Source organism: Montipora capricornis, chromosome 3 (assembly GCF_036669925.1).
Source record: "Montipora capricornis isolate CH-2021 chromosome 3, ASM3666992v2, whole genome shotgun sequence".
NCBI lineage: Eukaryota > Metazoa > Cnidaria > Anthozoa > Scleractinia > Acroporidae > Montipora > Montipora capricornis.
This window is the reverse complement of record NC_090885.1, coordinates 11,901,092-11,923,591: the sequence shown is the minus strand read 5'-3', so window position 1 is coordinate 11,923,591 and position 22,500 is coordinate 11,901,092. Positions and strand designations below refer to the sequence as shown.

The 22,500-nt window shown below is 40.0% G+C and overlaps 2 protein-coding genes and 1 long non-coding RNA gene across 3 annotated transcripts in view; all 3 read right to left on the bottom strand.

The window, feature by feature from the left end:
- LOC138041120 (uncharacterized) overlaps positions 1 to 1,055 on the bottom strand; it is a 2,873-nt gene extending 1,818 nt beyond the window's left edge. The window contains exon 1 of the mRNA XM_068886888.1: positions 1 to 1,055. This exon is cut by the window's left edge and continues 1,818 nt beyond it. Coding sequence (XP_068742989.1) covers positions 1 to 981 — 981 coding nt within the window. The 5' untranslated portion in view covers positions 982 to 1,055.
- An 11,812-nt stretch (positions 1,056 to 12,867) lies between these two features.
- On the bottom strand, positions 12,868 to 14,485 carry LOC138041121 (uncharacterized). The gene is made up of 2 exons (XR_011130749.1): positions 13,747 to 14,485; positions 12,868 to 13,286 (listed from the first exon to the last, which is right to left on the bottom strand). It is a non-coding gene; the product is annotated as an uncharacterized lncRNA (long non-coding RNA).
- Positions 14,486 to 14,883: 398 nt separating this feature from the next.
- LOC138042221 (tetraspanin-17-like) overlaps positions 14,884 to 22,500 on the bottom strand; it is a 17,248-nt gene continuing 9,631 nt past the window's right edge. The window contains exons 4-8 of the mRNA XM_068888035.1: positions 21,398 to 21,493; positions 19,192 to 19,302; positions 18,929 to 18,979; positions 18,616 to 18,732; positions 14,884 to 17,526 (exon numbers count right to left, since the gene is read on the bottom strand). Of these exons, the coding sequence (XP_068744136.1) occupies positions 17,443 to 17,526; positions 18,616 to 18,732; positions 18,929 to 18,979; positions 19,192 to 19,302; positions 21,398 to 21,493 (459 nt within the window). The 3' untranslated portion in view covers positions 14,884 to 17,442. The remainder of the gene's footprint in view (positions 17,527 to 18,615; positions 18,733 to 18,928; positions 18,980 to 19,191; positions 19,303 to 21,397; positions 21,494 to 22,500) is intronic.

The window sequence follows — 22,500 nt, the reverse complement described above, 5'->3', positions numbered from 1 at the left end:
CGGCTTGGCAACCAGGTGACATCCAAATGACATTATCCTCTGTGCTTCAACTACACTGGGCCAGTATCTCGGTCGCGAAGACCAGTCACTCATGGTTGGCCACTCAGGACACTGGATACAAAGCGTGATGTCCGCCTCGAAGTGAGACCCAATTTGGAGCTTCATCGCTGGGCCTTTGGAGAAGATTTTAATACTTTGAGTCATCTCAATTTTTCCACAGCAGCAAGGGTAACCGGGAAGATTGGCTACAGACGTGCCTTTAATGGCCTCTTTAACTTGTTCTCGGATTACTTTTGAACTAACACACATTCCTTGGTGGCCTGGTGTAATTGACTTCAGATTTGCATATCCAGTAAATTCTGCACTCTCAGTAAAAAGAGGCTCAATGAGAATGTTCCCTAAACCAGAGCAGGAAGCTTGATCTGCCATAGAGCAAAACATAACGTCTAGGTCGGTATATAAGGCACCCAAGTTGAACTTTGTTTTTTTATTGGACATCATGACCGGGATCCCAAATCTCTCGACTGCGCTTCCTGAGAATATGAACTGAAATGTTGTCGTTGCCACGATCTCTTCAAGTGGAGTTTTGATGTCGTTTAAGTAGAGAAGAGCTTTCTCTTTGAATGCCTGAAATTGTTCTTCCGTTGGAATTTTGCTGTCGACTGACAAGAGAATTTCTCGGTGGGGTTTGGAGCTTCTGCCAGTAAAACAACACTTTCTGTGGCCACACGCAACAGGAAAACAGGCAATCAATGCCTGTCGTATTACTGCGTAAGCAATACACAGAAACAGGAAACCACCAATGGTTGCTCCAGCTATTAACCCTTGTACTTTTCTTTTGCATTCGGGGTCAGACGAGTTGCAGCGGAAATCAATTTTAGCCAAAAGTTCCCACAGTCGAACGCAAAAGACACATGTCGCGATAAGGGAGGTCATCGCAATGACTCCTTTTATGGTCTTGACACCACAAGCTGGCTTCATAGCGCACTTCAGTTGAAAAAGAGGGAACCGTCAAGAGTGAATCGTCTAATTCAAACACTCTTCCGCACTGACAGTGCAGCATCATCGTGATGAGCACTTATTATAATTATTGTAATGTCGGTACCGAGGCTATTGTAGGAAATGACGGAGTTCCTTGGTTATTGGCGCTTACAATGAAGTGCTTTCCAAATTAGATTCATTTATTCACATTGACAAACCACAAACGGGAAAAAAGCACAAAAATAAACGAAAAGCAAATATCACTTTTCAATCTATAAGAGCGCAAAAACTCGGCAAAACTGTGTTTGGCTTGTGTATTCGCAGTTTCGAAGGTTCCACATAGCATACTCACAAATTGAGTACATTTATTCTTTTCGTTTTCTGTTTACAATGCTATTTTTCTGTAGCTATTGACTGTATTGACAGTGGAGGACGTGGTCTAATTAGATCTTGATACATTACATTAAAGGTCTGGTTCTTAAGAGCAACTCAAGACGTGCGGGACGCACTTCAATTGGGCAGTCGGATTCGAAATAATATTTTTCCTCAGCTTTTTGTTACATCATACCCCCGGCGTTGTTAGGCCCCAGTATGCTTTGGGGTGTGTATAATAATATGGCAACCATCTTGTATGCTTAGACTTCGTGTGGTTCTAACTTGGGACAGAGATTAACTGTTAGGACACTGTTCCCGGAACACGGAAATTTAAAAACTGAAATGGAAAACTTGTCGTGGCGTCCTCGTCGGGACACGGAGTCACACTACCGAAAATCTCGACTTCGGGTGATCCGTGACGGAAATGTGAAAAGTTCTTTCAGTTGTTCAAAGATTGGTGTGAACTCAATGGATGGTACGATAGCGAGCCGTTGCCACCTTCTACCGAAGAAGGGGGGGACCACCACCGACCGCGCCAGTGTGGCAACGAAGAACTCGAAAACCTCGTGCAAGGCTTTCAGCTGTCAAAGGAGGAACGGAAGGAACCGGAGATTATTCCCAAACATTTGAAGGAACATTGAAGGAGTACTGACGGAGAGAACAAAATTTGCCCAAATGAAACACGAACCTCCTGAATCAGTAACGGCCTGGGAAGGACGAGTTAAAGAACTAGGTAGAAAGGCTAGATTATTGCGCTAATTGCGAGGACCAACTACAAATTCATATCAGGAATCAACAACGAGAGACTTATGTCAAAACTACTGGATAAGGGTCACAGGGATAAAGCAACTAAAGAAATCACCCCATCTAAAACAGTGCTGCAGATATCTAAGAACTTTGATGTTAAAAGGCAAAAGCAGTAATGCAGCAAGTCAAAGGTCCCATGCACTGAACAAGTAAACTATACAGGAGCAAGGAAATCCCCCAAATCAGAGCAAAACTGTGGTAAAGGTCATTTTACTCAAAGCAAATCAGAGAAAGAATGGGGGCAAAGTCAGTCCAGTCGCCAGGGCAAATTTAATATTTGTCAGTATTGTGCAGGGCCCTCACACCCTCGTTCTATATGCCCAGCTTCAAACAAGCGATGATCTAGAAAAGGCTGTGGGAGAATCGGACATTTTTCTGGGGCGTGTCGAATGTGAGCAGCCCTTTTAGTCAACCCTTTGGAAGTCATGAACACCAAACAACAGGCACATCACCTGGATGTCACCTTAAGTGAGGATTGTGGAACTGACCTCTATGAGGTGGGTTTGATACCTAAAAAGTATGCCCAAAGTGTATTTAGTACAGCAGACGACCCGCGGAGCACCACGGTGGGTCGTAAGTTCTTCAGCTACTTAAAACTGGGACTGACCATGGACATGGCTAAATCTAACAGAATACAACTGGACACCGCTTCCACTTGTAACACACTACCAGAAAGTCTTGCCCTCTCATTGATTCCCCCGGGAAGAAACTTAAGGATTTAGTTACACCAAGTAGAGCCACTTTGTTCACCTATAATAATGGGTAATTTAGAGCTACTGGTCGAGACAGCAACAGATTACGTTCCATAACAGGTCACGTTCCATATTTTTGCGCGATTCGCAAATACCTGGAAAGCCTCCTCTGTTTGTCTGGCTCAGACTGTGTTCATCTGGGATTAGTGAAAATCGATGCAGATGAGGTTCATTCAGTTTCGCCACCACTTCGATTTCGTCCTGTGAATGTTAAGCCCTACTTAATCGCTGACAACTCCCGTCTAAGAGACATGCCGAGTCAACTAGAAACAACGTCATCCACACGTCTCTCAAACGTTACTCTTCCTAGTACAACTCTAACCATGAAATGGGTTCTCGCTGAATTTCAAGATGTGCACACTGGGCTGGGACAGCTTGGCAGACCTGTTACCTTTAACATGGACCCTACCGTGAAGCCGGTTCATGATGCCATTCACCGCCAGCCCGTTCCGCCCGTTGTCAGGCATACCAAAATCAAGGAACAGTTTAACAAAATGGAAAGCGAAGGAAAGATATACCGACAGTACGCGCCCACAGCTTGGTGTAGTAACATGACAGTCAGAGAGACCAAGGGCAAAGTTAGAATCTGTTTAGATCCATCAAACATTATCAACAAAGCAATCCGGGTACCCAATCATCCAATTCCACGCTTTGTGGACATTTTTTCGTAATTAAATGGGGCCAAGTGTTTCTCAGTTGCAGATGCAATGTCTCGTTTCACCAACAGACCCCAAGATTATCAATCCAGCTTGCCCACTACTTTTCGCACCCCCATTTGGTCCCTATCGGTGGCTGTGTCTTCCGTATGGTGTCTCAAGTGGCCCTGAGGAGTATCAAGCAAGACAACAAGAAGCCTATTGCAGGACTGAAAGGGGTCTGCAACATTGCAGATGATGTCCTCATTCATGAGAAAGATCATGATGAAAATCTGTATCATTTCTTGGTACGTATGTGCGAAGTAAAGCTCAAACTGGATAGAGCCAAATATATTTTTAAAACACAACAGGTGATGTTCATGGGGTTCCAGCACAACCCAGACGGAGTTAGCCCATCACCCTCCATGGTCGAAGCAATTATAAAAATGCCCAAACCCTCAGATCAACACGCTGTCCAGCGCTAGATAGATAAGGATAGATAAATCGTTTATTAAAAAGAAACCCTAGCAGTCCGAAGACTGAATTTCGTGTATAATGTACAAGAAACAAGATTTATAAATAAAATAGTTATAAAGATCTATAATAATAAAAATGTACAAATCTAATAAAATCATATCACTTAGGATAGCCTTGTGTTAAGAAAATATACATACATAAACATATTTATTTACATTCTTAGGCTATGTCTAACAATAAAAGACCTTTTAACGTTTTGCACACTGGCACGTTGAACTTCCTATTGCTGCGCAGCTGCCTATGGTGATCAGCTTTAGGTAGGAGCAGACCTTCGCATGCGAGCTTGTGATTAATGCCAAGAACATAAAAAAATCAAACGATAGTGACGCTCGCCTATCGTAAAGAGAGGGGATGCCTGCCTCTTTCAGCGCGCTGTTGTAGGTTGCATAAGGAAAAATAATGCGCAAGGCGCGCTTCTGAATACGTTCCAGCTCCTCGGATAAATTCGGACGGAAGGCTGAAGTAAAATACTTGACATGCGTATTCTAAAACCGATCTTATGGTACTAGAGTAAAATAAGACAAGATCACTTGCACAGATACCAGCTCGATTAAGTTGTCTCAGGAGATACAATCTTTTGGCAGCCTTTGAGGTTACATTAAAGATGTGATCGTTCCATTTAAAATCATCACTTATGGTAAAGCCGAGCGCTTTAGCTGAATTGACTCTCTCGAAAACAAAGCCATCGAGTTCAACTGGAGAATGAGTTGGAGGAGATCTCTTAAAGCACGACTGCAGCTCCTTGCATTTGTATGGATTCAGCTGCAGGAACATTCAGCCACTCTGAGTAATCTCCATTAAGCTTAACTCTTTGCTTTCTGTCCCTCAAGAAATCAATAATCCAGTTAATGGCAGTTGGCTTAACCCCAAGAGTGCGAAGTTTGCCGACCAAAATATTATGGTCCACTTAAGTCAAAAGCTTTACGAAAGTCCAGTAGAGCGGTTCTTAGAGTCGCCCCAGTACCGTCGGTGGCGCGCAGCCAATGGTGGAACATAGAGATAAGCGCGAACGTAGTGGAAGAGCCCGGGATGAAGCCAAATTGAAATATGGGATAGCACCACGGGCTTCAGAGCCTTCTTGATCATAAAGCTCTCAGCGATCTTCGACATGGTTGAAGTAAGTGAGATTGGCCGTAGATCTTTGTTAAAGTCAGAGACAACAGGCGCTTTGGGTATGCTTAACTTCCTGGCAAGATTTTGTCCCAAACTGAGTGATGAAGTGAAAGCCTTAAGAGACTTGTCCCCTTCAAGTGGACGGACGCACTCTATAAAGCTTTTGTTGAGTCCCTGTCTTACGGTACTTCAATCCTCAGTTGCCTGTCACCCTTCAGGTAGAGGCATCTGCTGATGGAGTGGGTGGAGCCCTCCTCCAAGATAATCATGCAACCAGTGGTATTTTACTCAAAAACCCTAACGGCCACAGAACAAAGATACGCAATTATTGAGAAAAATGTATTGCAATATGCTTAGCATTTTAGAAATGGGACAGTCTGCTTTAAGGAAGATCAGATATCACAGTTGAAATAGACCATCAACCCCTTGCGACATTTTTTTTAAAAACCCCTTTAGAATGCACTGAGGCGTCTGCAAGCCATGTGCATGAGGCTCCAACTATGGTCATTCGTTGTGAACTACAAGAAAGAAGCACATCAAGTCATAGCCGACACTCTCTCAATTGAGGGCTCCTTGTCCTCAGCTCTCTGAAGCCAATTGCTCTGGAGAACACATCTTTAGAGTGGAATTGGAAACTGTGACATTGGACAACTCTGGGATCTCCAATGTTACCTTGGAAATTCTACGAGAGCAAACTGCAATGGACCCAGAACTGCAGAGGTTGTCATTCCTCATGATGTTTGGTTGGCCAAATGACAAACGAAAATTGGGTTCCTAAGTGCGCCCCTACCTCGCCTTCAAAGATGAATTATCTCTAGCAAATGGCATAGTGTATGACGGGCAGCAGGCAGTCATCCCAAAGTCGATGGGACCAGCCATGCTAGACAAAATACACAAAATACACTCTGGAGCAGGTTCGTGCATTTCGAAGAGCCAAGGTATTCCTCTTCTGAACCGGTATGACCTCTGATATTAACAATAAGTGCATTTCATGCCCAGTGTGTGCCCAATACGCTAGTCAAGCGCCTAAAGAATCCATGCTTAGCCATGATATTCCAGATAGACCATGGTCATTAATAAGCCAAGCTATCCTAATTTGGGAAGGGAAATGGCACTTAGACACTACATGCCACTACAGCGACAGGATAGAGATTGACATTCTACCCAATACACTCACAGCGACAGTAGTAGAGCTCACGAAAGCACACTTTGCAAGGTTCGGGGTACCTGATCGCGTCGTCACCGATGATGGGTCCCAGTTTATCAGCACCGAGTACAAGTATGAGTATGGGTTTGAACACGTGACCTCCTCCCAATATTCGCCGCAAGGAAATAGTAAGGTAGAAGCTGCAGTTAAAACAGTGAAGAGGATGTATCAAAAGAACAAGGACATTCATATGGCGCTACTGGACTACCGGAAATCCCACAACAAGGAAAGGAACACTCTCCTGCTCAAAGGCTACTCTCCCGCCGCACAAGGGGTATCCTTCCTATGATTCCCTCTCTTTTGCAGGCTACTGTCGTGCATTCTGGAACCTTCAAAACTGAGATTGAGGGGCCCCGTACCAGAGCAAAACATTACTATGACAGAAATAGTCAAGACACATTTATGGTCCTCATAAATAGCGCTGTCCTTAAATTCAAGCAGAGAGAGCGGATCGTTTCGAAAAGCTCTTCAGAACTCCAAGCGTATTCATAGTGCATGTTCCTTAAATACTCAAAAGAATATTGCGTTATAGATTGAAAAAGAGGTTATAGCGTGCAAAAGTGTTATACAAACAGCGATGGAGTAATTTTGTAAAGAAAATAATGTTTCCAAAGGATCTTGATATTAGCAGACAAGTCAGAACTTTAAAGAAAACGAAAAACTTTGAAGTTTATAAGACATGTTTCGACAGAAACTTCTGTCATCTTCAGTTGATGAATGTACAAAGCGTTAGAAGTTGAATTTATAACTTTTTCTTACTTATAAATTCAACTTCTAACGCTTTGTACATTCATCAACTGAAGATGACAGACGTTTCTCTCGAAACATGTCTTATAAACTTCAAAGTTATGTCGTTTTCTTTAAAGTAAAGTAAATAATAACTAAAAAAATCGGGGTACGAACTTGTTCGTTTTTCGTGATTTATGGTCACTCGTGATGTTTAAAAGTTCTCAAAACGTCACTCGTGCCCACAAATCACAAAATGCACTCGCGTTCATACCATTTCCTATACAAAGCGCATGCCATCGCGTCAATAAGGAGAAGTAAGGGCGCTTAAGAGTTGACGACGGCAACGCTCTCGAAACCTTGATTGGAAATAAATAGCTGCTCAATTGCGGTTCTCTTGTGATCATTAAATCATCTTTGTTCGCGTTCAACAATGCTGGTATAGGTAAAGTGCATTACAACTGGATTGGTAGGATTGTTCTATTCTAAAAATGTTGTCAAAGCCTAAAAACATGCGTTAGGGAGTTAAGAAACGACTTCTTTTCCTTTCAAATAATTACTGACAAGAATTAGTCAAATTTCAATCTTTTTCACCTGAAGACTGTGCAGGGTTGAGTACAAAATAAATGTAAATAGCCAGACAACAGACAGAAAATGAGATGCGACTTCAGTCAACACAGATGCATTCAAGGCGTGCGATTCCTTCAAAACCCATACAGAATTTGCCATTTGATCTCAGTGTTGTACGAAACACGGCAGTTAGAAAAATATTAGAAACACAGCTCACTTTGATACGGAGATGCAATTCTTGTCGAAATCCAATCCTTGTCGCTTTTCAGATTCCAGATATTAACTTTTCACCGCCTGTCTTGTTTATCGAATTGACGTTCCATTCTTGTGCCCCATAAGAGTATGGTTTTGTTTAAAGATACACTAAAACGCCATTCGCGTTGCAATGACGTCGACGTCGTTGCAGGTTAATAAAATATTGTACTGTGTCCATCGGATAAAATCTACACATTTCTACTACCCCCTGAAACCCCAAAAATACGCACAGAAGACTCTACGCACAAAGAGAATACTTAGCAGGGTAGTGACAGGAAAGACCTATTGCGCAACTTTTCCATTTTCTTGACACGGAAAATAATTATAACAAAATGGAGAAATTCTACTCATTTTCTGACTGGACTGAACCCAGTAAAAAGCAGCTTTTCACGGCAAGCGGGTCATCGTCTCAAGAATTGCTTTTCGGGCCCGATACGTTTTCGGGGCTTTAAAATATTGTATTTTGCATTAAGTTCTAATCAACCATTGTTTCTAATATTTTTCTTTTAAGTTCTAACAGAAACCGATAAGGGCTGAAACGTGTAACGGCCCCTTGTGTGCTGGGAAACAAGCTTCTGAATATTCAATTTGCTAAGTACCATATTTGGAACAACAGGAGCAAGGGGTTTCCAAATATGGTACTTAGCACTGAAACATTCAACCAATCAGTTCGCACTGAATATTCGGAAGCTGTGAACGCGCGTTACACGTTTCAACCCTTTATGGGTTTCTGGTTCTAATCAACCATTTTGTTTACGATTGCCATTACAAGTAATCGCTGTGGCAGAATGTGCTTATGGCTATTACCATTAATGAGTCACATTCAGCATCGTGATTGGCTAATTTTGATCCACTTTGTCAGTTTCTTTTGTTGACTGTGGCTGCTATCGTGACTTGCAGCAGTAAAAAGTGCAAGAAATTATGAAAGCTTAACTTCGGATTCAGCATGTTCTGGAAGGCCCAGTAATCGAGTGGATATCTCTTACTTTCAGCTGATAAATACTCTACAAGAGAAACATTTACTAAGATTTCTCTGTGTTTGCATATGTGGAAATTGATTATTACACGATAACATGGACATCTTCCAAATAACTGAAAGAGCAAGACAGTGACTTATCATCCACCGGATTAAGCATTTTCATTGGTAGAGTTGTGCTTTATCTTCAGTCACACAAATAATAATACACTCTGGAATCATGAACATTGGACTTCCAGCTCTTGATTTGTTTCGAAAATTTGCAACGTTATAGAGAAATTGCCATGCAGTGCCTAAGAAACGGGACACTCACCATGTCTGCTTATTTATGAATATGGCCACTAAACGTTAGGACGACGACGACTACCAAAACGTCACAATAGGTTTAATTAGCAAAAACAACAGCTCTGCACGCCCTGCACGTGCGTTTTACATTTTGATACATTTCTTTGCCGTTCTCGTCTTGACAACGACGGAAAATGATCAAATTTGAAGGTCATGTGGAGGACGAGACCACCTGACGATGAATTTTCAATGTTCTCTCTAAATATCCACATCGTTGCCACCAATTTTATTCTTGGAATGTGTGCTACTCACACTTTCCAAGCCGAGCGACTTGGAGTAATTGCAAGATTATTACTATAACGGGAAATAACATTTTTGGACAACGTTCTCGTGGTCGTCCTCATCATCATCCTTGCATAAGGTCCGCACTGACTGTTTCGTCGTCTGAAGAATCTCACCTTCTGGCAACGGAATGCTGGATTTCAGTTAAGTCTGCAATACGGGGAAAGGGGGTATTTATCTAAAAAGTGTTCTGTGTTAAAGAAACAACAGCTTACTCACTTCAATCACTGATCACCATAGTCACTTCTTCGGTTCTGGGGGCCGTTTCTCGAAAGTCCCGAAACTTTACGGGCCATTTTCGGGTGTCACAATTCCCTTTGTAACTCAAGAACGGAGAGCATTTAATTCGTCAAACTTCACAGTTAATTTTCTTTTTGTTTCCTTGAAAACATGTTAAAAGATAGGCTTTCCAAAACAAGCGGTTGGCAATTTCACAGATGGCTTTTCGGGCCCGAAATGTTTTCGGGACTTTCGAGAAACGGGCCCCTGGAACAAGAACTTAAAGGTGATTTTACACGAGCCGATGTTTAACGCCGATTTCAGTTTAACGCAACGTTGTTGACCTGACCAGATGAAAGGCACTTGCGTGGACCGCCTTCTGGAAACTTGACTTCATCATTCCCCATAGACACCAAAATAAAATTTTTCGATACTAGCTGTGTGACTACTGTCTTACATTGTACGGATGTGAATCCTGGGATATATCTAGTGATATGGAGAGCAAGATAAAACCTTTTGCCACATCCTGCTACAGAGTCATGCTGAACATTAATTAAGCCCCTTTTCCATGTGAGGAATACACAGATATCTAGTCTGCACATGACAAACATAACATAACATAACTTTATTATTTATATAGCGCAAAATACATGGGTATATGATCTAATGCGCTTTACATTACAGTGCTTATAATATTACAATAAAAAGGATGTACAATTTTTCTAAATAGTTAATAAATGAATACCAGATAAAAATATTATATCTATATGGATGCAAAAATATATGTTAAAATACCATAGGTTATAAGCTAAAAGGTAATTTAAAATAGGAAGTTTTTAGCCGTGGCATAAAAGTTTTGTGACTGCCCATGCAAAGCTCTCAACCCGTCTTGAAGGGTTTGTCTCCTGTTCACTTCTTGGTCTTGTTGGGCAGATCGAGCAGTAAGTGTTTTGTATTTGATCGCAGGTTATATTTAACTTTAAAAGTGGCTTAAGTCTAATTCATCGCTGAATATATGTAGGAGCACTACCATATAAAGCTCTGAATGTGTATACAACCAATTTAAATAATATACGGTATTTAACTGGTAGCCAATGCAAGTCTTTCATAGCAGGAGAAATGTGATCAAAACGCGTGGTATAGACCTTATTCATAAATTAAATGGCGGTCAATTTATAATTCTTTTGTCGAAGTACAAATTAGCCTACCAAGCCTCGATACCATACAGTGAATTGAAAAGAATTCTTGCTCTAAAATGAGGCTTCGTAGGCTAATTTGCACGTGGACAAAAGAATGATAAATGTGACCGCCATTTATGAATAAGGTCTTTGGAGATGAGCCGCTTGCGGCAGCGTTTTGAACCCGTTGAAGCTTGTTAATATAATTGGCTGGCAAGCCGTACAATAGACTGTTATTACAGTAGTCTGGGTGTCCATTTACTGGTTCTACGATTAGTGTTTGTTCACTCTTGTGCGAAAGGTACTTTCTAATACGTCTAATTTTGTATAATGAACAAAAAGATAGACTACATGTTTTCGTACCGGTGGACGTTAAAATTCAGCTGCGAGTCAAACCAAACTCCGAGATTTCGCGCCTTATTTACAATAGCAGCACTAGTGTCACCAACAGTCAGAGTATCTCGGTTGACTTTGCTAAGTTGTTCGCGGGTTCCGATTAACATGATCTCAGACAAATACACAGCTTCTCATGGACAAAGTCAGGCATTTTCTAGGACACTCTCTCAGAATGGCAACGGACGAACCACGTAAGAGATACGCCCTTTACACTCCACCACACGGAAAAAAGCGCCCAGGCCGGCAGAAAACCAGCTACCTGAACAATGTGCAGAGACTGCTGGGGGACGTGGAGGGTAACTTGAGCCCAGAGGCAATTGCTACTATGGCGGCCCATCAAAATTCCTGGATACGACTTGTGGTCAACTGCGCTTCAGCCGTCCGATGATGATGATTGTTGCGTTAAAAGATGTCTCGTGTAACATGGCGCACAGGGCGGTTTTTAACGCAACATGTTGCAGGTTTTTTAATCGCTTTCAAAAGCCTGCAATTCGCCCGAATTTTGTTGGAGTTGGCGCGTGTTAACACCACCGCCGTTCACTTTTTAACACAACATCGTCCGTCCCAGAATGCACCACGGAGAACCAAAATAAGTCACGTCGACAGTCATGTCAACAGTGTCTGCCATGATATTTGTGGCCCGGGATTTGCCGAGCAGGAGCCTGGGTTCAAATGTTACAAGCATGTTGCGTTAAAAATCTACCGTTGCTGCAACAGTGTTGCAATAAGCTGTTTCGTGAAACGTGGATTAAAAATCGGCGTTAATAATCAGCACATGTAACATCACCCAAAAAAAATTGTGCTTATTTATTGGAGGTGCAGTTAAGGTAGCAAGCGAGGCAGTACTCTTCTCAACAGTAAGGAGCTGGTCCCCATGGCAACTGAGCCACAGTCCAAAATGAACAAAGCAAGGAAAAAAGCAACTCAAGCCAAAGCATGTATGTGGCAATGCCTATGCAAACCTCCACGCCATCCCCACAAATATCCCAGGCAAAACCGCAACATTAGCACGGGTTTTAACTTTACCTACCAGTAAATTATCTTTAGCCTTGAAAAAGATTTAGAGTGCATTCCTGATAACCAGAACCTTTTTCCCCTGAAAAAAGGTATTGGGGCAGTTGCCAGTTCTTGCAAGCACATTCTGATTCTATCTGCATGCAAATCATGCAAACAGAAGAACCATTGATTTCCCTTAGCAATTCCTCAAATTCCTTACACCTGTGATAATATTTCTTGCTTGGAGTGATTAGAAGGGCAGTTCAAACTATCTTTCATACATTTCACAGTCATTAATTCACCTCGAAGGTTTAAAGGTTAAGTTACTTTACTTAACGTCAGTAGTTCCTTCAGCTATGAGGCTGGTATCAATGGAAGCTGACTGTGTTCCCATTACCCCCTCCCACTGTCAATGCTCCATTTTATGGGAATTTCAAACTACAGCTACACAAATCAGAGGACAATTGAAACAGACAGGGAAGTTGTACAAACTTGCAATAATTGTCTAACAACTTCCAAAATGTCTTAGTCTTTAATCCCTGAAGCATGGCACAACAATGTGGGTTGCGCTGTTCTCAAAACAATGTTGAGGCAATGCATGTGCATTTTTCACAACGCAAACCTGGAAATTGCAATTGCCAACTACTTTTCAAACTTTTGCATTATTTATTGCATGACATAACATCATTGGGTAAAATTAGTTAATGCTCTTTTGTTTTAATTTTAGTAATTTTTTATTTCATAAAGTCTCATTTGTTATCCAGTCATGAAGAGAATCACAACTAAAGACTACTTCTGCTTCACTTCTCGTTGTCACCTGCGTAGAAACAGTGTCAACATTACATGAGATGATCAAATCCATCAAGGAAAGAAGAGAACAAACTGAAGTGCCAGCTTGCCCAAGTCCAACTGGAGTGACATCTCCAACTTGAGATGCTAAAAAACAGAAAACGAATTAACGAAACCTAACGCGCACGTGTCACGGTCAAAATAAGCAGTTTTTCCGTATCAAAAGTCAATGAAACCTAATACGAGAAGTATCAAAGAGCGGAATATTACATTCCTCTGCATCGCTAACGGACAACAAAACGCCACTCTCACTCCTTCCCCCACGAGTCTGATCAAAGAAGAACTTCTTCTCGTATCCTTTGGCACTTATCTGCAACAACACTCCTTCTTTTATGACAGCCATAGTGTGTGGATTTCTGTATCTTATCTCCACAGACATACTGATTGCATGAGCTTTAAACTGGTCGACAAGCTTCTGCATTATCTCACTGGGTCCTAATTCCATACAGACCATGTGTTCACGAACTTTCCCTTCGCTCGTGAGAAACACAAAACATGTTGCAAGCGATGAATCTTTGTCCATCAAACCAGCCAGTCGAAGACTTACCCAACCAATAGCGCAGCGTTTCGTGTTGTCCTTGATTTTCTCCACGTGAGGAACAAACTTTTCGAGCGTAAACGGTGCGCCAAAAATGGCTTTGGCGGGTGTTTCGTCTTTGTTGTTGCTCTGTGAAGTGCTTGACCTTTGAAGTCCGCAGTCTTGCTTGTGACTCTTCCAGTCCTTTCTTTGGCATTGAACAGAACAATAAAACGCCATATGACATTTTCCGCACTTTTTAGTGTCCTCTTTTCCGCAAACTTTACAAGGATTTGTCATGGTTTAAAATTAAGATGACTGCACTCTCTGCTTGGCTTTTAGTCCCTCGCGGCCCCCCTGCTTGAGCGAGGATTAGTCACTAAAGCCTTGTTTTCACTAGCGACGCAAGCATAAGCCTCACAAGCAGCATACGCAAACTCGGTAGCTTGTTGCTCATTAGAGCCTTTTGTCAGAACAATAGACACTAATTAACAACAACTAAATGCGCCTGCTTGTATTGCTTGTGCTTATGCTTGCGTCCCTAGTGAAAACAAGGCTTAACATTGCGAGTTTTAAAGCGAGTCCTAGTGCACAACCATATTCAAATGGCAATAAAGATAGAAGAGCCCATGTTGAACCCAGCAACCTCAAGCTGACTCGTCCCCAGTCGTCTCTCGGTCGCTGAAGGGATTATTAATAAGGGATGCGCGGACGGGAGCGGGTAATGATGGGAAGGTCAAAAGGTGAGACCAACTAAGCGGCCAAAGGTGTCCAAGTCGTGTAGTCTTTTCTTAAACCACAGGGCCCCCAGACAATGTGTCTGCCTGTTCGAAACTTAAAGAATTTGTATGGGAATATTTTGACGTTCGTGTTAAAAGCAAAATATTGCTCAAAACAAAATTGAACTTTTACAATTACTTTGTTGTTGTTCTTGTAGCTGTGGACGACGAGAATAGGCCCTTTAAAGGTCTTGAGCTCGGCGTTACTAACGTGTCTTGAGACGTACAATAGTAGATACCGATGATCCCGGCTTTAGAGATTCCCCCGTTCCCCGTTTTAAAGACAGCTGCTTCCCCTGTATCATTCTATGGTTATCTAGCTCGATCTTGCTGCCAACGATTTCCCATCAGGTAGCAATTTAAAGTACCGACAAGTTCTGAGGCTATAACTCATAAAAATTCTTTTATTTACAATCCATCTTCGATGGTCAATTGGGGCTTTAAAATCTACGACGCAATCGTCAACGAGAATGCCACAAAACAAGAATACCATTGGCTTAAATAGGAAAATAATCGTGCTGAACGGCCGGTACGCACTTTAGCACAAATGTTTGCTGTTCTCTGCACAACGACGACGTAAAATCACCCAGTTTCAGGTTTTAATGACAAAGTCATCGTGCAAATACAAACCTTTCACTCTTAGACTTTTACTCTGAAACCGCTCGTACGAATATATTATTTTTAGGATACTTTGCCCACATTGACATTTGTACGACATAAAAGAAATGGAATAATCGCGTAATACATAAGTCAGTGTCAAGTCTATTTTGAGGTGACGTTTTCGTCGAGGTCGCCTTCGTAGATCTTAAAGTCCCTGATTACCCACCACGCATGCGTTAATCGTTCACAATAAAGCGTTTTCACATGACGTCACGGCTCCAAACAAAGAAATGTCGGCCATGATGGTGTACCAAACTAGTCCTCTGGGAATCGAACTCTATTCTTAAGGAAATACTTTCTTTTGTTTTGGTAATTCAATATGGCTGCTAGTCACGTGAGTGAAAACGCTCTATAACTTCATCAAAGTTAACTGATGCGAAATGAATCCAAAAATGGCTGAATCCTAGTTTTTTGTTTTACACCGGCAATTTCTGGAATCATTCCGTTTTCACTTATCATAATTAAAACTTCTTTACAAAATGCTTTGTTAGACACTATAACACTAACACCGCTAACCTCTGCGAAGAAAATTAAAATCAGGAGAACAAACAAGTTGCAATTGCCGTACAATAAATTAGGCAGCGGTAACTTTTCACAATTAATCTAAATTTTAATCACAACAGCTCTAATGCAATTTCCTTTGTTAAAAGGCTTCCTCTGTGAGCAAATCCCATGACAGAAGATCGCCAGAGGTATCCCCCGTCCCCGAGACACACTGAAGCAGTGTGCGCAGAAATAAGATACATAGTGCCATTTTTTAACGTTACAGTTGTGGATTTTCCTCGGTTAGTGACTTTAGACTGCACTGGAAACTTAGGCTAGTTTATCTAAATCTCCTGAATCGCTTTACGTGTTTTAGAAAGTAGTTAAGTTACAAAAAAAAATTTTTTGATATTCCTTTCTTAACCAATAATCTTGAATTAAAATTGCGGGCAAAAACATAAAAGATAGGACCAGATAGAAAAAAGATAAATGCCGTTTTGTATCCCAAGCAAAATTCCCCTAATTGAATTTTAATGTGGGTTGGGGTCTGTATTGAAACTAGTTCATCTATCATCTTCAACATCAAGCTCACTGTACCGTAAGGAATTATTGATGTTGCTGGCTGAGGAACGAATAAAGCAGAAAATGTTTTTTCTCACACACAGCTGGGAGAATGGTGTATAATGTGTGGGAGGTCGTCATGTCACATGGTTTGTTGGCGGCTCACATTGTTTTCTGCCTGACCTCCCCTCCCACCCACCCTTCATGAGTCATTTCAGTGCAGCTTCGTAGCTTTTTTGGGCATGTTTATCACAATATTATTTCCATTCAGATCTTCGTGATTTTTCGATAAGGTATGTTAGAGCGGTTTTCAATTGAGTGTCGAAAGTAATTCGCGAATTGTTTTATGATTACTTCACTCAGAAATTGGTTCAAAGTTCTCGAGTAAAACCAAAACCAATCGTGGCTCGCGCGTGCACATTTTCCCGCGCTTTGTGTCGGCTACGTAAAATTACTTCGAGTTTTGATTGGTTTAATGGATTGTCTCCGTCCTTTTTGATTGGCCAAAGTAATAAATTACTTTGGTTTTGGTTTTACGACACTCAATTGAAAATCGCTCTATGACGTAGTTATTACTCTTTGGTTGTGTTATAAAGGTCAGGTTGCGTGGTTGGCATGGCTTGGCTCCCAGTTGTGTGTGAGAATAATTATTTATATTATTACCTCAGCTCGTGTGAAGAATTTGAAATGTAAAGAGTGCGTTAAATCTAAAGAGTTTGCAATTTCTTGAAATCCGGCAAAAACACTGCCATTGTCATTTTGTAATGCAATTAACCACAATCATCGGTGGTAAATTTAAGTAACATCATACAGCTTACAGTTCTTTATATACAAGTCACATTTAACATGAGCAATCTTGAGTGTTTCATCCCATTTCCAAACATTACGCGATAACCCTGTGAAGATAAAATTCGCGATACTTCCAACCTCGTTTCCAGGGTTCTCTCCAACCGGTGGACGAGTAGGAGAGAACCCTGGGAACGAGGTTGGTGATACTTCATGATCAAATTATGATAATTTTGAATGAAAGTGCAGGTTATAGATGAAATGAAGTACGCTTCAGGCATGAGTGGGTTAAATTAAATTATCTCAAGGACAGATGGCGCACTTCATTGACGAATTACATAACCTTGTGCCAAATGAGCAGCAATTATTTGTGCAAAAATAACACATAAAAAATTAGACTAGATTCAATGGTTTTCTTGATGACTGATAAAATATTTACAATAATGATATGGCATTTCTAATAGTAATCTGCCCTTTCCCATCTTGCCATCTGCAACTTTATATCTGTTATGAGACTGTTAGCAAAACATATCCCCATGATCTAGAAGCAAAAAAAGGAAAAAAAAAAAGACTAGTTCAAAAGATATTACAACAGTTTTCTTTTTAGGTACTTCTAATTCATAACAAAATAATAAGCAGAGCAATGTCCAACAAGGAAAAAAAGGCAAGCATTTTGCTTCATCGTCATGGAATCGTGAAGGATAAGCAAGCAGTGGAGCAACTTCATAACACCCGCTCAGGATCATGAAGCATATTACAAAAGATGCTATTCATATGCAAATTAACAGTTAATCTAATCACATTTATAATAATAATTAATAATAATAATATTATTATTATTATTATTATTATTATTATTATTATTATTATTATATTGTATAAACTGTTACAGTCAAACCAAGTGAAGCGTACCCCTTAAGATTGCATTAATGAAGTGATTATTTGAAACTTGAACCCGCTAGTCGTTTCAAGAATGCAATAATGAATTGATTATTCGAATATTGAACTCGCTCGCTCGCTCGATCCAAGAATACGGCTAAATTCGCTAACGGCTTCCGTTTTCGAAAAATCAATTCACTGTTGCGACTAGTAGGTTTCAAACCTACTAGTCTTTTCTAGAATGCAATACTGAATCGATTTTTCGGAAACGGAACCCGTTAGCCGTATTCTTTGATCGAACGAGCGAGTTCAATATTCGAATAATCAATTCAATATTGCATTCTTGAAACGACTAGCGGGTTCAAGTTTCAAATAATCAGTTCATTAATGCAATCTTGAGGGGTACGCTTCACTTGGTTTGACTGTAAAAGCACTCCTTCGAGTTGGCTTATTCAACAATAATAATAATTTCATTAAACTGCAATCAAAAAGTAAAAAAAAAATATCAAGAGCATCACCGCTCAGCGGTGAGAGACTAAGATGACCGTATGAATTTTCGCAACAGCAAATTTCAATACTTTTCTACAGTATCCATATGTGTATACCTATTTATTTTATTTCAACTTTATTCATTTCTTTGCCTGATTTACTATTACCGGTAATCTATTTTGCTAATTATCTGATTTCTTCAATTTGTTAAATTTAAACATTAAAATAAAATGATGACAATGATAAAAAGAAAAAAAATCACCTGCATTAATGCCAAGCCGACTGCCACACCACCAATAACAATCATATTCTCTTTAAACCATTCTTTTACAGCTTCAATGCAGCCTCTGGTGTAGATAATGGCATTCCTGTGTGTTTCCTAACCACATAAACAGCCATAAGTGAGAACTCAAAGAAATCATCTATCAAGAAGAGATTTTTTGAACCATAATCATTTGAAATCTTGTAATTCAAGTGGCAAAATTATGCAAGGAATGAAAAGGAAATTTACAACTTTATTGGAAATTTAGGCAGGTTTCGAATTTCTTTTACTTAAACAAACAATTTCACATTACTGTGTGTTCTTGGAGTCTGATACCGTATCCACACTGAGTGTTTATGGTGTCCTGAAAAAGAAAAGATAAATTACTTCATTTATATCTACTTTTCACAGTACACAAACTGAATTTAAGTCAGGAAAGCAAATAAATAATTTACATGCATTTGCAGTGATTTCTTCTGTTTTTTCACTTCGTGTCTTGATTCAGAGTAACATTAATAACTTCAGTTCTGGGTTTTCTTTTAAAAAAAAATAAACCAAAACAATAACATAATATACCTCTCGGCAACAAGAAAACGGGACACCACAAGCCTCAGCACCAGGAGAAGAACAGTTGAAGTAGATATTTTCTTGCCAGTTGTTGTATGTTTGTCCTCCACAGCACTTAAACTGTCAAACGTAAGATACAGTAAAAGACAAGAATAGAGACAGGTTTACTCTTTCCTTCAGGATGCTATGTACTAAGGATAGGAATTTTCAAAGGATACTACAGCTGTAGTTAACTGCTTAGGATACTGCACCTGTGTTGTCAGAAAGACATGTCTGACACACTTAACTCACCTTTGGTCAAGAAAGTTTAGTATGATTTGAATTTCAAATAAATGTAAAATGTCTCCAAACTTTCTTGTTACCTCGAATACAATACTCTATGGATAGTAACGTGAATAAAGGCATATTAAGCTTTAAAATATGCTAAAAAAAAAAAGAGAGAATCCAACATGCTGACACTGTTGGATTATCGCTTTAATTGTAAGCAATGTTTTTTTTTTTATTCCAGCCTTCATGATATTCAACCAGTGTTCTCACACTCTTAAAGTACTGGTTGTTTTTTATAATTCAGGAGAGAACCCTGGGAACAAGGTTGGTGATACTTCATGATCAAATTACGATAATTTTGAATGAAAGTGCAGGTTATAGATGAAAGGGAGAAGCAGTCCTCGCACTTAAGCGATAGTAGTCTCTTACAAACAACTCATTAATAATTAATAATTTATAAGCCTAACAGCTTATCAATGCGTCATGTGAATGAGCTTTAAACCTGATAAAACACTCCTCTTTAGAATTCTTTATAACAAAGAATAGTGATGAGGCCCAGCATGTTCGTCTTGTATGCTAACATCTCCCCTTCGCAATTTGAACCTTTGTTCGGACTCCCGAGGAACACGCTTTTTGTGGAATGTTTTGAGGCTGTTGAAAAAACCCTCAGTGGGTCTAAAAACACCACTGCTCGTTTTTAAAACAGTACCCGAATTGCACTGGTATCGCACAGGTTATGGGTTCAAATCCCACTGAAGCCACCTGAATTTTTCAGGTGTCTATAACAGATACCGGTAATTGCATAAATTGTCCAGATAAGTGAAAGGACTGCTTCCCCCTTTTGTATTATACCTGCCACTTCAATGGTTACCTTCAGAGAAATAAACAACTAATTATTAATCAATCTGAGAGTAACAAAGCAGTACTATTATTTTGACTTTTTGTTTTCTTTTGCTAGCCTTCTTTCCCCTTACTTTCAAAACTGAATAGACCATTTCACAGTTGTAGCTAACTTACCTGGCTCGAGAATGGAAGCGAGGCTGCTGGTAAACCCTGTTTTGATACAAACCTTTTTGCTTTTCTAATGTTAATGTTGACTAATTAAAATTACAACAACACAATTTACACAATAAAAGCAGTGAGGTCTGTATCAATACAAGGTCACCAGCAGCCTTGCAGCCATTCATAGGCTAGGTCACTGAGCAAACAATTGTACAAAAACGACCTATCATCACCACCTTTCTTCATTACATTAAATTCAGTGTAGCAGTCTGTGCTTGCATTTTATTAGTATGTGAGCAGGTTCTCTGAGGGACTGGGGATGGAGGTAGAGAGAGCCTGCTGTCAGGCTAGCATTTTATGGAAGGTTGATATTGTCTGGTAGATTGGACAAGATTAATTAGAATTTTTTACTTCTTTTGGTTCCACAAAATTAATGGGTGTTCCAGGCTTTTGTGTTTAAATATCAATACAATTTGCCAGTTTTCACCGTAAATTATCAGTGCATGCAATGAACAGATTCACTTTGAAATGATAGTAATCACAAGTTTTGAAACTTACTGGTTGTTTTTAATAGTTTAAGCCATTATCATGGAGGTATACATCAGAGTCATTATTTAAGATGAAACTGAGATAAGATGGGAGCTGGAATACAATTATATATTGAAATCACTTTTCAAAACTGAATCCACTTTCTGCTGAATCAGCTGTACAATCTTATTATAAAACTTGAAGGGCAAAATTCAGGAAGTGGTTGGAAAAAAATTATCCACATGGTTTCATCCTGCTGTATGATAGATCTCCACTTTTTTGTACTCTCTTCATAAAATAGAACCCTTAGTACAAGTGCTGTCTATTTCTCTAAATTTTGGACATCCATTGTAAACACATTAGACTCAGCACTTTTGCTTTGCGTAAAGAGTCATTTAGAAAACAAAGACAAGCAAACCTCTTGCTGAACTCCGTCAATAAGTACTTGCAAATCAACGTTGTCCCTGTAACTTACAATAGTTGTTTGTATTTTCTCTGCAACTATCTCTTCAACCTGAAATTTAATGCACATATTTAGTTATCTTGAAGAGCACTTATCCAGCAGGTGTGATATGAAGCCCCAAAGAGATATTCCTTTGGGGTATGTCTCCTGAATACCACACATGTCTTTAACCAGAAACCCATAAGGGTTGAAACGTGTAACGGCCCCTTGTGTGCTGGGAAACAAGCTTCCGAATATTCAATTTGCTAAGTACCATATTTGGAACAACAAGAGCGAAGAGTTTCCAAATATGGTACTTAGCAGTGAAACATTCAACCAATCAGTTCGCACTGAATATTCGGAAGCTGTGAACGCGCGTTACACGTTTCAACCCTTATGGGTTTCTGCTTTAACCCATTCACTTCTCTCGTGCTCCAGGATGCCCTCAGTTGGTCAGTAAAAATTGTCTGGCATTCGACAAAGTAAAATCACTTTAGTTTCACTCCCAGGAGGTCAAAGGGTTAAAAACAATAAGAGGAAGTTTTTAAGAGAGAAACTGTAACTTGAGTTGACAACTAATGCAAGTAATATTTTTGTAATAATTTCATTGTTGAGAAAAATACAAATGAAACATGCTTAACCTCAAATGTTTTTGCCACTTCAACACGAAAACACCCTATTAAAGGCCTGGTACATGCACTGTACATGTACCTTTAGAGCAAGTTTGAATCGAGTGTAGTAAAAACCAAAACCAAAGTAATTACGACAATCCAGTAAACCAATCAAAACTTGAAGAAATCATACGTAGCCGACACAAAGCGCATGTGTGAGCCATAATTGGTTTTGGTTTCACTTTTGATTGGTTGAAAAAGTGGCGTGAGAACTTTGAACCAATCACTGAGTAAAGTAGCGCAAAATCAAGGCAATTCGCTAATTACTTTCGACACTCAATTGAAAACCGCTCTAAGGCACATGCAGATGATTCCCCAATGGTGGATGCATACAGAGCTCTGTGATAATTTGTTAAATAACAGAGATGTATGTGTGTGATGAGACGTTATCTGTTGATGAGTCATAAA